This window comes from Protopterus annectens, chromosome 8.part1, assembly GCF_019279795.1.
Source record: "Protopterus annectens isolate FY-2018-M chromosome 8.part1, PAN1.0, whole genome shotgun sequence".
Classification (NCBI taxonomy): Eukaryota; Metazoa; Chordata; order Ceratodontiformes; family Protopteridae; genus Protopterus; species Protopterus annectens.
This window is the reverse complement of record NC_056742.1, coordinates 263,602,576-263,619,976: the sequence shown is the minus strand read 5'-3', so window position 1 is coordinate 263,619,976 and position 17,401 is coordinate 263,602,576. Positions and strand designations below refer to the sequence as shown.

At 42.5% G+C, this 17,401-nt stretch overlaps 1 protein-coding gene across 2 annotated transcripts in view; it reads left to right on the top strand.

The window, feature by feature from the left end:
- The window catches only part of FANCA (FA complementation group A), a 2,214,801-nt gene that overhangs the window by 814,176 nt on the left and 1,383,224 nt on the right, over positions 1 to 17,401 (top strand). For both annotated transcript variants that reach the window (XM_044081851.1, XM_044081852.1), the window contains exon 19: positions 4,134 to 4,222. In XM_044081851.1, the coding sequence (XP_043937786.1) occupies positions 4,134 to 4,222 (89 nt within the window). The remainder of the gene's footprint in view (positions 1 to 4,133; positions 4,223 to 17,401) is intronic.

Sequence of the window (17,401 nt, the reverse complement as noted above, 5' to 3'; positions counted from 1 at the left end):
CATGACTTTTCAACTCAAATGCTTACATACGGAACTTATGTATTTCAAAATTTTATCTAAACATAAACTAAAATACTTGCCATGAGTGAGCAAAAACACATTCAAATCCCAGTGCAATAATAAAATAGCTCTTCATTTTTCCTGTTGAAATTACTCGGATTATGCTCAAGAAAACAAATGTTTACAAGCAAACCATCAGATGACAGTGTAAAACTTATAACAGTCTTCACAAAGCACTACAATGCATAACAAATATAATAATGCTCATGTTTTTATTTCTCATTCTTCATTGTTACCAGCATGGCAGAAGGTTGCACGGTTGAACTAGGATATAATCCTACTAAGGGACATTTGAGTAAGAAGTTTGTTGAACTTTTACATACCAACAGCAACCCGCTTATTGATATTCTCAGTAGTTCAGTGAGTGACAAGAATGATATGCCTGTATATGATACTGCTGCTCTCCTCAATATACAAAGGGAATTCGAGGAGAAGATGGTGAAACTAAAGAAATTGCAGTGGCAAACAAAATATTTTAAAGCCTGTTTACATCACCAAATTATACCTAGGGGTCTTCGTGTATTGGTCATGCCAACATATGGTTCACAATATCATGAGCTTTTGGCCAAGTGGCACAAGATCAGCCTAGATACAAGCATGAATTATATGCGCTGACTCATTGAGTTTTTCAACCCTACTCGAGACACTCTGGTTAATGACTTACAACGGTTACTACAGCAGTTATATGACACCTTCCCATTGGAAGTTATGACAGATGTGACTGACAGACTATTTGATTATATGCACATGTTTGAACGGAAGCAGCAGATGCAGAAACATAAGAAATTGATCAGGGACTTATCAGATTTTAAAGCTGGTCAAGTGTTTTCTTGGCCACATGATCGAAATAAATCCAGCAATAGACCATCAACAAGCCACAAGGATGACACAATTTTGGCAGTCTCTACATCAAAATCATCTGCTCCTTTTGTGGGAGCCACGGCAAGTAGCCATAATATAGAAGAAACTATCTGCCAACAGTAGTGATGTTATCACACTTATACATCATGACGAGGATGTCAGACCTAAGACAGGTTCCATGCATGTACAAGTGGACCATCAGGTTTTTTCCTCGATTACCTCTGCCTATAAGGAAGCCCACGAGACCAGACAGATCCAGAAGTATCACCAGGAAGAGGAGGAATTCATCAAGATACTCTATGGGCACACCTTCGGTCAAGACATTCTGGACACAGAACAGCACGCGCAGATATGTAATCTATCACAATACATCTTAGAGGAAAATTAAAGTATTACGCAAGAGTCTTACATTTGTTCCAGCTACTCATAGCAATATTTGTGACACCATATTAGAGGTGAAACTGTTTTGCAGAAATGTTATGTTAAAATTGATGTATTCCACTGTTAATGAAAAGGGTAACAACATTCAAGAAACCTAGTGTTTTTGTTCCCCATCTGAATACATTATTGGAGGCCTTTGTTAGAACATGTGAAACAGATTTGCATGAGATGCATACTTTTAGAGGTAAGAATGGCAAGAGATTTTACAATCTGACTCAGCCTGAACGCAAAGCAATAGATTAATTGTGTTCTAATGAACATATTATAGTTTATCCAGCTGACAAGGGAGGGGCGGTTGTCATCCTGGACAGCAGTTTTTATATGGATAAGATGAAAATTATGCTTTCAGATCAGAACGCATATGATAGAAATGACGTGCATAAAATACGTAAGATAACTAGCACTGTGACTGATGACTTATATGACCGTTGTAATTGTTTGTTGATTACTAAAGATTTGTACGATTATCTCACAGTAACCCACTCGGCAATTCCTATAATCAAAGGTATTCCCTAGATAAATAAATCTATGGTAGAACCTCCCCTCAAAACAATAGTATCAGGCAGAGGTTGGCTCACGGAGCCCATGTCTATCTATGTAGAGAAAAAGCCTGACTAGCTTCATATGCAAAGCCATGAAAAGGTTTATTGTGGAACTAATCAATAAGGACATGCTAGTCAGTCAACAAATGTGAATAAGTTAATTAACAAAAAAAGTAGAAATAGGTTAGTTTAGAATTTATTGTTGAACCATAGTACTGCTTTTGGGGCTTAAGTTCTATACTCTGTTTCCGAGTTCTAACACCTGATCTTGTCTTAGAGAACTGCTTAGAGCCTGCTGTTAATTGTGGATGATGTACTGTGTGTTTGCATAGCTATAGATCATACATTATGTTTTACATGGACAATCTGGCTTGAATTTGATTTTGTCATCCATTTCATGGTGAAAGAGGAAATGAAGCTTATCTCAGCAATTATTGGGTTAAAATCAAAGAGAAAGGGGTTTTGAGGATGCCATATTGTCTCCGGATATGCTGACACACACCACTTTGAAGGACCATCAGGCCACCCATGTCGTGAGTCCCTGTTATGTGGGAGGAAATGCCTGGCAAAAATGCACACAGTCATACCCTGTAGATTTTGCACAAAAGGTACCCCAGTTGAGAACCAAACCGGAGAACCAAGCACTGAGAGGCAGCAACAGTAACTACTATTTGCTAGACCACTGCAGAAAAAAAAAACAACTTTCCTCTCCATCAAGCAAATCGTTGTTTTTTTCTATGGTCATTTTGCCCCATGCCAACTGCTCCAACTGGACCTCCCTATTTGCTTCCCAGACTACTGAGAATGCTTGCCAGGTGTTGAGTTAAGACTTGTCCAGAGTAGGCCATCTTCCATTTAGCCATGGGGTGCATTGTCTCTACACCGGCATCTCAGCTGTGAGGACATTAATGTTTAGGCTAACCCCACCCCTGGGTAGGGACACTTGCTACCCATTTCACCACAGAGGCCACACCTCCTTCCCTTTCTAATGCATACTCCTGTATACTTGCTACAAATCTGCTATCGGGGCGTCTTGTTGAGTTGAAAGCCTGCTCCCAGGATGCACATTTGTCACCAGTCTTTGTGGGACTGTGACAGTTTGCTTCCTGCTTCACCACATTCTGTCTTCCCCAGTATGGGCATCTTCATGTGCTGGCTTAATTAACCCCCTGAGCAGCTAGTCAAACTCTGGTTACTTGGGCTATATTCAGAGTTTTGGTATATAAAAATGTGTGTGTGTATCTATGGGAACTGGCTGACGTTTTTTTAAATGTCTTTTTTTTGTCTTTCCCAGCCTGAATCATCCAGCCCAAGTCCTCCAATGACTCTTTATGTTACCTCATTCCCCAAAATGGTGTTAAGGTTAAAAGTAAGAAACTGTGGGCTGAAATTCACAGCAGGCTTTGTTTTTCTATGTTTCCTAATATCTTTACCTTTTACAACCAGACAGCACACTGCTGAAGTAGACCCTACTGTATTAGGGTATGAGTGTATACTTGCATACTGCTTCATGGGCTTTATTGCTGTCCTTTTCAGAAAGTTGCTGCTGAATCAATGTTTGCCATTCATCATGTTGCAGCCCTGTAGTGTGGCATTACCGCAGTACTCCCTGTCGTATGAGTAAGCCGACATCTCATCCACTTGTTCAGTTCTTTCTTCCTGGCTCCTGTAGCACTGGGGCCTGTTAATCAGATGTGGATGAGCTGGGGGTACAGTCAGGTATGTTAACCGCTAAGAAACAGAGGTTGTCTAACATGCAGCTTACGATGGGAAAGTTAGTGTGTGCTTCTGCAAGTTGGTAGTGGGAGTTTTTTCTTGAGTCTTTAAAGGAAAAACTGGCCAAAGTAAGAATATGATTTGAGAGCTGTAATGAAAAGTAAGGTAAGTAATCTTCATTTGCTGATAGGAGAGTGTCATTCTGAGTCTGTGGTTGGAGTTTTGGTTTGTGATCTTTCTTATTTCACATGTTTACACACGCGCACACGGACTCACGCACACGCACCACACGCACACACATACCACACACACACACACACACACACACACACACACACACACACACACACACACACACACACACACACACACACACACACACACACACACACACACACACACACACACACACACACACACACACACACACACACACACACACACACACACACACACATACTACTTTTTACTTGGTTTAAGCTGATTGCAACAATTTTTATATATTTTCTACAGCCCCGGTGTCAGGTGTTACAAGATGTGGAGAAAGCCATTACCATATTTGAAAACACTGGAAAAGTCCCTACTAGTGTGCTGGAGGCCAGGTATTTTAATTTTTCCCCTGTGTTATTTTAATCTTTGTTCTTTTGTAAACTGTAGTAACTTCCAGGTGTAAAATCTGTTTTCTTATGTGTCATGGCAGTAGTGAGTGGTTTTGTTAGTCGTTCAGAATTGCACATGCACAGTATGCATGTAGAGGTTGTAGAAATCAAACCTATTTCTTCAAAATACAGTTGTTGCCTTCACTTTTCCATTGTAGGGCCCAGGTATCTGCTTATAATCCACATTTTTTGCAAGCTGTAATATTTCTGTTAGAATTGTTTTAGTTTTGTATGACAAAGGGGTGTTTTAGCAGTTGTGAGTTACATTTATTTGTTTCAACCTATTTTGTTAAAACAAGACATGAACACAAAAACAAGCCTTATTTATTTCAGTACAGATGAAAATTAACCTTAATAACTAACATGCCCACCCAAACCATTTTATAAACCACGTGAACAGGTATAGTAGTTGTTTAAAATATATGTAGGAAGGGAAAAGCAATTGAAGCTTTTGAAAAGCTGTTAGTAATTGGTTGTTTGGGACCATTCCTAGCTCTTTTGTAGTTCACTGCTTAAAATCCGCCTCTGGGCATTTTTTTCTGGCTATACTGCTCAGACAAGCTCCACGTGGGTTTACAGAGTGGTCCTAGCTGCAAGGAACTCGAAAAAGCGACTACTTTCTGGATTTAAGTATCTTTGCTTTTTTTTCACTGAAAATAGCTTCTGCTGCTTACTTTAAACTAGCCTGAACTGTTTTTTTACTGATTACTGCATTTATTTTAAAAATTGCACTTAAAGTTACATTTAGTCCAATTTAGTCGAAAGTTTGCTTGTTTGTTTGTTTAATTGAACTGTGGAGGCTGCCCACTAAAGTGTGCTAGCCTGTGTAACTAATTTATCACTGTCTCTGAATTTTTTTGTATTTCTGCAAAAAAAAACAAAAAAATAATCCTTGTTTTCCCGCCTTTTTCGACTAGTTTAGACCAGTATACAGGCATTGCTGTATTCTGGGCTGTGGTGTAGTTCCTGTGTTGTCCATTACCTTACTTTGATAAAAGGAAGTTTCTTTGCTCACCAGTGGGAGTGGGGAGCCTTGAGCAGCCTACCTATCCTTGGGGGAAGTGACCTCAGCACAAGAAGCTGTTAGTAATTGGTTGTTTGGGACCATTCCTAGCTCTTTTGTAGTTCACTGCTTAAAATCCGCCTTTGCACGGTCGTGCGCACGGTTAAAGAAGGTTAAACTTTTTCTGGCTCCGCCAAGTCTGCTCTTCAATTTTTCCCTTAGAACTGTTCTACTTGCAATCTAAACAGCCTATACTCTATCTGAAAAGCTCAGCACTTGCTCCTAAAGCATTTTGTATACAGGTAAAGCACTCTTAAACAAACGAAAAGTACTTCATTCACCTAAATTCTGTTGAGTACCCATTTCCCTATAGGTCCTTTCTGACTCCGTTACACAGCAATCTTTTTCACTATTTCTAGCATGTCGAAGGGTCAGTTGCTAGCGTCCTCTCCTGTTCAGCTGGTGAATCTGGGAATCTTGAGGCAATGTTACAATTGCCTCATGTACACAGACAACCCTCCTCCCAACAAATACAAATATATGCGAGATGCAACTATATAGCCAAACTGGAGGCTGAGCTCTCTCAATTCAGTACTGGCAAGACCAGTCAGGAGGAGAAGGTAACCACGCACACCACAAACCCAGTCTCACATAGAACTATCACAACTGCAAACCAAACACATAAACACACAAAAACATACTCGGAGGCTCTGATTAAAAATCTACCAAAACAACAGAGGCCTCCAAAGCAGACACCCAAGCAACCACCACCTCAAGACATAGCAAATGCAACACATAGTTCACAAAGTCAGTGTGCTAAACAGTCACAGCCCTTAAGGCCAAACAACATGCCAGACACACTTGTAATAGGTGACTCCATAGTCAGGCACACTGACATCCCGCTCACCAGACTGAACAAGGAGAGGGTCACAGTAAGCTGCCTGTCGGGAGCTAGAATCCGCCACATAACACAAGCACTCAGGTCACTCCACAGCAAGTACAAATATGACTCAGTCATTGTACATGCAGGTGTAAACGACCTGAGACGTACCTCCCTGGACTACATGAAAAGAGACATAGAGGAGCTCTCTGATTATGTAGCCCAGGCCGGTATGACCCTGACCCTGAGCAGCATCTTACCCTCACCAAGAATGATGCCACAGTACAAAGACAAAATGATCAGTTTTAACAATTGGCTTAATTACTGGTGTCATTCTAAGGGGATCCAGTGTCTGTCTGCTTGGGATGACATGCTTGACAAGCCACGCTGCTTCACAAGGGATGGTTTGCACCTGTCACCCTGGGCTTCCGGATATTGGCCAAGGCTCTTGCCACCCCATAGTGCCTTTTTAGGCAAGGCTCAAATGACAAACCTACCTCCCTAGAAAACACAAGTGGAAAAAACTAAGGGTAATGCTGCTCAATGCCAGAAGTCTAAACCTCAAGATGCACGCCTCAAGTCCTTCTCAGTATGGAGAACATCGATGTCTGTGCAGTGACTGAAACCTGGTTCAAGGCTCCTGAGAGCACCCCAGCACTATCAGGTTTTACCTCATATCATGCTTTCCGCCCCAAAACTTGGACAGAACCACAAAGGAGGGGAGTATCCATTTTCATCAAAGATACCCACACCTCCAGGTTAGTGGCAACGCACGAAGCATCGGAGACTATCCAGGTGCAACTAACCATAGGCAAAACTGCCTTACAGTTTGTAGCATGCTACAGACCATCCTCTCAAACTCAGGAACCCCACACAGCCTTCCTGAAGACACTGGAGAGTATGAATGTCTCTCCAAATACCATCATTTTGGGAGACTTTAACTACCCAAACATAGACTGGGAACATTACTCAAGCCCCAACACTCTAGCCCAAAGGTTCTTAGAATTCATAAACTCAAATGCAATGGAACAACTAGTCACCATTCCCACAAGAGGAGACAATATACTAGACCTGATCATCACAAACATGGGGACAAAATGCTGCACACTGGAAGTACATCCCTCTTTGGTAAGATCAGACCATAAATTAATCTCACTGGAAATCCACATCCCGCCCCATTCCCCTGCACAAAAGACCACAGTGAAGAACTTCTCAAAAGCAAACTTCACACTTCTTAAGACTGAAGTGGTATCTTTCAAGGCCCCTGGGCCAGTGGAAACCACAACCCACACTGCTGAATCCCTTGCAAATGCCTTCTATGGGCACCTTCAAGAATGCATGGATCATGCAATCCCAAATAAAACCAAGACCCATTCCCCCAAAGGCAGGTGACTGGTCTGGTGGATCCCAGCCATAAACAAACTTTACAACAGAAGGAGGAAGCTACTACATGACAGAGCAAAATCCCTAAAAGGAAAGGCATCTCTGATCAGTACTAGCAAAAAACTACGATCACTCATAAAATCATCCAAGGCCAACTTTGAGAGAAAAATCGCAAATGACACAAAAGACAATCACAAGGCCTTCTTTAGCTATGTTAGAAACCTGGGTGGAAACTCCCAGATATGCTCAGATTTAGTCCAAAATGACACAAAATACACTGAACCCACTGACATTGCCAACATTCTGGCAGACAGGTTCAGTGCAAATTTCTCCTCCCCAAAAGGAGAAATAACTATCCCAGCAGAGTGTAGCCTCCCTAACATCTCAGATGCCCAGGTGAGAGCCGCCTCTCTAAAGCTAAAACACAGCATCAATGGGACCGGATGGTGTCCCGGCTGTGTGCTACATGAACTCCAAGAGGAACTAAACCCACACATAAGGCTGCTGTTTAATCTTAGCCTTACCACAGGATACATACCCAAAGAGTGGCGTACGGCAACAGTGGTCCCACTTCACAAAGGCGGTGCTTCTACGGACCCTGGAAATTACCGCCCCATAAGCCTGACGAGCCTGGTCTGCAAAGCTATGGAGAGGATCATTATGGAACTCATAAACAAAGACATTGGGGACCTACAGACATTGGATCCTACCCAATTTGGCTGTGTCAAGGGCAGATCCTGCCTTCTGAACTTGGTCGACTTTTTTGAAACAGTCACTAAGGCGATTGATGAGAGTAAGGCAGTTCACACAGCCTACCTTGACCTTGCAAAAGCCTTTGACACAGTACCCCACTCGGGCATCATAGACAAACTCACCAGCTTAAATGTAAACCCATATGTCACAAGATGGGTTGCAAACTGGCTCAAGGACAGAACCCACAGGGTCAGAGTTGCTGGAGCTATGTCGGACTCTAAGCCAGTCACAAGCGGTGTCCCACAGGGCTCAGTCCTGGGACCCCTCTTGTTCGGCATTTATTTTTCCGAGGTACAGGCAAACATAGGAGGATTGTGGCTGACAAAGTTCGCAGATGACTGCAAACTGGGCGCCATAATTGATATCCAGCGGACACAAACATCCATCAGAGAGGCCTCATAGAAACGGATAATTGGTGCCAGAGCCATGGCCTTAAGCTAAACACCAAAAAATGTATAGTCATACCCTTTGGGAAAAACAAGGTACCGACAAATTACCACATAGGCGGTAATCCATTAAGTACGGAAGAGGTAATCAGGGACCTAGGGACCCAGGTTGACAGTAACCTCTCATTTGACACTCACATTGCCAAAGTGGTTAGGAAGACCTTCTATATTGCCCACCTTATCATGAAGGGTTTCACATCTAGATCAAGAGAGGTCATTGTGCCCCTGTACTCTTCTCTTATCAGGCCAATGATTGACTACAATGCCCCATTTGGGATGTATCTCACCAGACACCTGCAGCAGTTGGAAAGACCCCAAAAGTTCCTCACCAAGAGGATAAAGGGTCTTAAACATATGTCATATGCTGCCCGACTGAAAAAACTCCAGCTCTATTCAGTCGCATACCGCCTACTCAGAGGTGATCTGTGCCTGACGTACAAGGCCATGTCCAATCCTGAATTAATGGACATGCTCCACCTCAGAAAATCCAAATCCATCAGAGCCACGAGAACAAGTGACTTAAACCTCAACACAGAAATAAATAGAACGTGCTGGAGGGACAGATTCATAACCCAGAGGCTCCCTACACTCTGGAACAGAATCCCAGTCCATGTTAGGCAGAGCCCCTCACTGACTCTATTCAAGAGAAATCTCGACGAGTGGATGGGAGATCGTAGGTTTACCCCGGGGGTCATCTCTTTGTCACTACTAGACAGAGGCATAGTAAACTAAACCCTAAAAGGGCGTAGTATTCTCATCCTAAGGGGTGGTGTAAGCCACATACACTCTGGCTAGGCTTATAAATGCCCTAGGGCAGATAGCCTAGTACGAACCTATGAACCTATGAACACTATAACAAAATGTTAATGCAGAAAAGTTTATCATTGTAATGAAAGTTTGATAACTACTGACTTGTCCCATCCAAAGGACATAAAGATATTTAATGCCTCTCGTTAATATTACTCATCTTTGCCATTTGGGGAGTTAAAATGCAAATAAACTATTTCCTCGTATTACTTAATTTCTATAAATCTCATCCTTCCAACAGTTACCTCAAATCTGTTTTGTTAAACAAACCAGACCGCTAATCCTCAGAGCAATCAAAAACTAAATTTCTGACCTTTGTCATATCATCATAATGAATAGCTGAAAGCCATGAGTCTGTTTAGATACGAGTCTGACCAGAGGTTGGCACTACATGGAGCTGACAGGATCTACTGAAAATTAAAAAAAACTCACTCTCTCTCCTTTTTTGTTATACCAATCATTGATCCATTCAGCTTCAAGCACGATTTCCTGGTATGCTAGCTATGCAAGTGTGGTCGTTTTTTTGAGAAATGCACATAATCTGAAAACAGGCAGTTTGGTCTTTTTTCTCAGCACAGGTGCACATGATTCTGTTTGGCTTACGCCACATGATTTTTTCTTGGTCAGCTGATGTCCATGTGGTCTTTTTTGAGAACGGGTTTTGCTGAGATTACTTTTTGAACAAGTATGCTGGGAAGTCATACTTTGGAACAGGTACACTGGGATAACAGCTATTTGCAGGCAAACTGGGAATCAGGAATGGCTTTCTAGAATAGGAGCTGGCATTTTAGAGCGAGGAAAATGGATCAGCTTTCGGTGAGGTGTGTATGAGAACCCCTGAGATGTAAGCTCTAACCTGAGACACCCATGATAAATGCCTGTTAAAATTGCCATCAGAGTTTCATAACTTTTATTCAAAAAGTACATTTAAATGTCATTACACTTCAGAAAACACATCTAAGTAGAGGAACACTGTCTGGTTAAGTGATTTGCTTAGAGTTGCATAGTAGGCAAATGGTACAAAGAATAAAACCCTGTACCTTAATTAAAACAAGTAATCTGTCGACCCCTCTCATCATCTCAATTAACCCATTAGTTCACCCAAATACTTTTTACTGCTGATTTCAGAATTTGTCTTCTGTCCGCCTTATTGGACATTGACTCCTTCTCTACTTGGCCTCCTCAAAATACTATCACTGTCCGCACCCCCTATCCTTTAGACTGGTATTCTGGTACGTTTCACTTGACTGCTATAACTGTAAAGCAGACCAAGGCTCTACCTCTAAAGTCCGCTCCTCAAGTGATAAATTTAGTGAACTTCAGACCACATTTCTAAAACTGGCAGCAAAAAAAAAATTTAAATTAAAAATGGAAGCCTTTTATTTATAATTAATCTTTCACTTACTACTGGTAGTTTCCTTGACTTTCAAACATGCTACCATTGTTCCTCTTCCTCAAGTAGTCAGCTCTTTTTTCTAGCTTAAAGACTATAAGCCTAGCTTAGTCCTCTGCCCAGTTACTAAAATAATTGAAAAAGCAATTTATCAAGAATCATTCAAACATGTTAATACGTTCATAGGTAGGTACTAGGCTATCTGCCCAAAGGCATTTATAAGCCTAGCCAGAGTGAGTCGGCTTTTGCCAGCCCCTTAGATTACTTCCCTGTGCCTCTGTCCAGCAGAGCCATTGAAGTGATCCCCAGGGTAAACTTTCTGTTTCCCATCCACTCGTCAAGGTTTCTCTTGAAGATGGTTAGCGAGGAGCTCTGCCTAATGTAGATTGGAATCTTGTTCCAGAGCATGGGAAGTCTCTGGGACAGGAATCTATCCCTCCAGCACATCCTATTTATTGTTGTGGTGAGGTTTAGATCCCAAGAGCATGTGGCTCAAGGGGATATGTTTTTCTTTAGGTGGAACACATCCATCAATTCTGGGTTGGACTTGGCCTTGTATGTCAGGCAGAGATCACCTCTGAGTAGGCGGTATGCAACCGAGTACAGCTAGAGTTTCTTCAGTCAAGCTGCCTAGGGCATCTGTTTGAGGCCAGTGATCCTCTTGGTGAGGTACTTCTATCTTCTTTCCAGCTGTTGCAGGTGACTTGTAAGGTACATCCCAAATGGGGTGTTGTACTCTATAATGGGTCTGATGAGTGATGCGTAGAGGGACACAATGACCTCTTTTCATCTGGATGCAAACCCTTTTGTGATTAGGTGGGCCACATAGAAGGATTTTCTAACCACTTTGGCAATGTGATTGTCAAAGGAGAGGTTACTATCTACTTTGGTCCCCAGAACCCTTATTATGTCTTCCGTATTTAGGGGGCTACCACCTATGTGGTAGCTTGTGGGTACTTTGTTTTTTCCAAAGGGGATGACTATGCACTTTTTGGCATTTAGCTTGAGGCCATGGTTTTTTTGACACCAGGTATCTGTCTCAGTGAGACCCTTTTGGAGGATGTCTGCGTCAGACGGAGAGTCAATTATAGCCCCTAGTTTGCAGCCATCTGCGAACTTGGTCAGACATAGTCCTCCTGTACTTTGAGAAGTGTATGCCAAACAGGAGGGGTCCTAGGACTGTGCTCTGGGGAATGCCACTTATAACCGGTTTAGAGTCAGACCTAGCTCCCACAACTCTTACCATGTGGGTTCTGTCCATGATCCAGTTGGCAACCCATCTCGTGATCTAGGGGTTTATGTTCAGGCTGGTGAGCTTGTCTATAATACCTGAATGGGGAATGGTGTCGAAGGCCATTGTGAGGTCTAGGTAGGCAGTGTGGACCACCTTTCCCTCGTCTATAGCCTTGGTAACTGTCTCAAAGAAGTCCACCAGGTTTAGGAGTCATGATCTGCCCTTAACAAAGCTGAACTGGGTAGGGTCCAGTGTTTGGAGGTTCCCAATGTCTCTGTTAATGAGATCCAGGATGATGCACTCCACAGCCTTGCAGACCAGGCTAGTCAGGCTTATAGGGCGATAGTTCCCGGGGTCTGTTGTGGCCCCACCTTTGTGGAGCGGAATAACCGTTGCTGTGCACCACTCTATGGGCACGTAGCCTGTGGAGAGGCTGAGTTTGAACAGTGTGTTTAAGTGAGGAGTTGGTTCATCTTTGAGCTCATGTAGGATGCAGCCTGGGACAGCGCCCGGTCCCATTGATGCTGTGATTTTGGCTTTGGCTAGGGCTGTTTTAACCTGAGTGTCTGTGATTTCAGGGACACTACATTCTTCTGGTATAGTTATGGGCCCTTTTGGGGGTGAGAGGGGGGTAAAGTTTACACTGAACCTGTCTGCCAGGATGTTGGCTATATCGGTCGGTTCAGTGTATTTTGTGCCATTCTGCACTAACTCTGAGCAGATCTGAGCATTGCCCCTTAGATTCTTGACATAGCTAAAGAATGACTTGTGGTTATCTTTTTAGTCCTTGGCAATTTTTCTTTCAAAGCTAGCCTTGGATGATTTTATGAGGGATTGTAGTTTCTTGCTGATACTGATCAGGGATGTCGTCCCTACCTGGGATTTTACTCTTTTCTGTACTAGTTTCCTCCTCCTATTGTATAGCTTGTTTATGGCAGGGGTCCACCAGACTGGTTTCCTTTTCTTGGAGGAGTGAGTCTTGGTTTTGCTTGGGATAGCACGATCCATGCATTCTTCTAGATGCCCATAGAGTGCATTAGTAAAGGATTTTGCAGCTTGGACAGCGTTATCCTTTAGCATGGGGACTTTGAAACTTTCCACCTTGGTCTTAAGTAACATTAAGTTTGCTTTTGAAATGTTTTTCATGGTGGTTTCTTTGACCAGGGGTGGGGACAGAATGTGGATATCCAGAGTGATTAGTTTGTGGTCAGATCTAACCAGGGAATGGTTGACCTCCTATGTGGAACACCGGTCGCCCATGTTGGTGATGACCAGGTCCAATATGTTGTCATCTCTGGTGGGGGTGTTGACCAGTTGATCCAGGGTGTTTGAGTTTATAAATTCTAGGAAATGCTGGGCAAGGGAGTTAGTACTTGAGTAGTTCTCCCAGTTAATGTTTGGGTAATAAAAATCACCGAAAATCAGGGTGTTTGGAAGGACCTTTATGTTTCCCAGTGTTTCCTAAAATGTGGAATGGGGGTCCTGGGACATGGTGGGTGATCTGTAGCAAGTTACAATTTGAATTGCAGTTTTGCCCATGGTTAGTTGCACGTCACGTGGATGATCTCTGAAGCATCGTGCTGTGCCACTAACCTGAAGGTGTGGGTATCCTTGATGAATATGGATATGCCCCCGCCTTTTGCATTTCGGTCCGGGTTTTGTGGCCAAAATGTATGGTTGGAGTTGTAGCCTGGTAGTGCTGGGGTGCTCTCTGGAGCCTTAAACCAGGTTTCTGTTACTGCACATATATCGATTTTCTCCATACTGAGAAGTGCCTCGAGTGTGTGCATTTTGAGGTTTAGGCTTCTGGCATTAAGTAGCATTACCCTCAGTTTTTTGTTACTTGTGCTGTTTACGGCGGTGGGTTTGTCTTTTGAGCCTTGCCTAAAAAAGGCACTATGTGGGTGGCAAGAGCCTTGGCCAATATTCGAAAGCCTAAGGGTGACCGGTGCAAGCCATCTCTAGCGAAGCAGTGTGGCTTGTCAAGCATTTCACCCCAGGCTGACAGACACTGGATCCCCTCTGAATGACACCAGAAGCTTAGCCAATTGTTGAAATTGATAATTTTTTCTTTATACCATGGTATAATTCTTGGTGAGGGCAGGATGCTACTCTGGGTCATACCGGCCTGGGCTACGTGATCAGAGAGCCCCTCCATGTCTCTTTTCATGTAGTTCAGGGAGGTATGGCTCAGGTCATTCACACCAACATGGACAATGACAGAGTCGTGTTTGTACTTGTTATGGAGTGACCTGGGTGCTTGTGTTATATGGAAGATCCTGGCATATAACCTGCTCCTTGTTCAGCCTAGTGAGTGGGACGTCAGTGTGCCTGACTATAGAGTCACCTGTTACTAGTGTGTTGGGTATGTTATTTTGCCTTAAGGGCTGGGATTGCGTGGCACACTGGTTTTGTGAAGTATGTGTTTCATGGTTTGTGTTGGGGGGTGGAGGTTGCTTGAATGTCTTCTTTGGAGGTCTCTGTTGCTTTTGCAGATTTTTATTTAGAGCCTCCGAGTATGTTTTCATGTATTTATGTGTGTTTTTTGCCTGTGCTGGTTTCATAGATCTATGTGAGACTGGTGGTGAGATGCAAGTAATCCCCTTCTCCTCTTGACTGCCTGGTCCAGTCTTGGGTTGAGAGAGCTTAGCCTCCAGTTTGGCTGTATAATTGCATCTCTCGCATGTATTCGTGTTTGGTGGTAGGAGGAGAGGGCTGTCTGTGTACATGAGGCAGTTGTAACATTGCCTCAAAATGCCCAGATTCACAAGTTATACAGTAGAGTACACCTGAAACTGCCCTTTGGACATACCTGGATAGGTACAGTGAACTGTTTTACTGATTGGCTGGTAAGGTCAAATAGAGAGCCTTGTCTTTCTCTACAGTATAGGGGGCGTCTAGTGCTAAGGTTTATTAGTGCTTGCTATGAGTTTTGAGCAAGTGCCGGGCTGAGAAGTTAATGGTTTGAGTGCCTAAGTTGAAAGTTTGTCTAGTTCCAAGGGAAAAATTTAAGAGTAGACTTTGTGGAGCCGGGAATAGTTATACCCTAGCTAACCGGCGCTGCCCGGTGAGCAAAACCGCACTAATGTGGGTTTTATAGCAAGGAAATGAAAGAGATGGGAATTAGCCCAAAATGGCCAATAAACTACAAATTTTGGGCTGAAACCACTCCTCCTGGGACAGATAGGCTGCTCAACGCTCCCCTCTCTTACAGGTGAACAGAGAAAAACTTCCTTCTATCCAAGTAAGGTATGGGCAAACACAGAAACTTGTAACACAGCCCTGAATTTAGCACTAACCGTAAAACTGGACTATACTAGCTTAGAAAGGCGGGAAAACAAGTATTTTTTTTTCTTCAGAAAATAAAGCAGATAAAGCACTTTAAATGCACAGAAATGGTATCACACTTGAGTGTGTAGCCTACAACAGTTAAACAGGTAATTTAAACACAAAAACAACTTTGTTAAAGTGCAGGCAGTAAAATAAGTACAATGTGTAGCTGAAACAAGCTTTTTAAATCACATAAACACTAACAAATCAGCGTTTTAGGTGGAATTAGCTAAAGGCAACAAGAAAATGCAAAAAAATGATACTTAATCACTCCAAAGTCTCTCTTTTGTCTCTCTGCTGCTGTAGAACTCTGCAGGGCACCAGGCAGGAGCTTGCTGAGCTGTATACTTAGTTGTGGGTTACTGTCTTTTTTAATTTCTCCAAGACTTTTGGGTTTCAAATACCATGACTAGAATGGACCCCATTCCTAAGTCAAAGTATGATTAAAGTTCATGAAATTAGTATTGTTTCAATCTTTGATGTCAGCCAAAAGTGCTCTTTGGAGCACCCGCAATGTGCCCAGTAATGATTCCTGCAATTCGTACGTAGTTACATGGATTGGTAACATATCTAAATGTGATTGTAAATTCATTTTTATAAGAGCCATTGCTCCTACTACTATTGGAACTGTCTGGGTATCTTTCTTCCACATTGCTCTCGTTTCTGCCTTGTAGATCCTGGTATTTTATGACTTTGTGTCTCTCTCTATGCAAGACTTTATAGTCACTGGGTGTGGCAATTTCAATGATCAATGCTACTTTTGTCTTCTTTTCTTGGACCACTATATCCGGTTTTCTAGCATCCATCTTTTGAACTGTTGGTAATGGGTGATCCCATGTGTGATCAATAACATGGTTTTAGAAATGCCTTTAGTACTCAAACTGAATTGGTGTCAGCTACATATTCCATTTATTGTAATATTAACAATGGTCTTATTACTGCCAGTATCTTTGTAGACACGACACATGCTTTTAAAACTGTAAACCATTGCTTGTTACTCCAGTCACTGAACTTTAGTGAAAACATCATCCTGTGGTTTAAAAATTGCTTGCAAGATAGATCACTTCAAATTTTGGTCAATAAATCACTTTCAGAAATTGGAACACTTAACACAGGGGATGTCCTTCCTCATCAATGTTGCAGTATTCCTTACAAAAGGAATATCCTGCTGAGTATAGTTGTATGTCCGGCCAACATCCCAAAACTTTAGGGCCTACCAAGTGCCGTACATCAGATATATGTGCATGTCAAAGGTGTAAGGTATAGAAGTGACACAGGAGTGCAGAATTCTCAAAAGTTCTTTACTGCCAGTCAGAACAAATTTTTTAAATTTTATCTGTAAGCTTTTCATCACATTGTCTCAGCTACCAAGTCGGGGACTTCTCCTTGTTTTTCTTTGTTTATTGTTTTGCATCTCGTCCATAAAGGGAAATGTAAGTGTGGGAGGCAGATTCCCCATAAGGACAGACACAAGCAGTGTTATTTCTCATTAGGGTGCAGACCATGATCACACACAGTGTGATATTTGCTTCACCATTGTACCCAAGACTGTGTGCAGCCATCTGCCATCTCTGACTGTGTTTGGAAAACCATAATTTAAAGTTGTTGGCTCAGGGAATTATGACTTCTGAATCCACCCACCCAAACATTCATCTACTTTCAAAGAAAAAGTCTAAAAAGATGCAATTAGAGACTTCTGCTGTCCAGCCTCTTCTTGACATCTCCATAGGGTTGGATGAAGAGTCCGTGGACTGTCTGTTTCGAATGCTTCCTCCCTCTGTTGCTACCTAATTGGAGGCAGACATGAGGCTTGCTATTTCTACATCCATTGAGGCTGAGCCCATATCTGCTGCAGACAAGAAGAGGAACCTGCAGCTGATTATCTCTGAATGG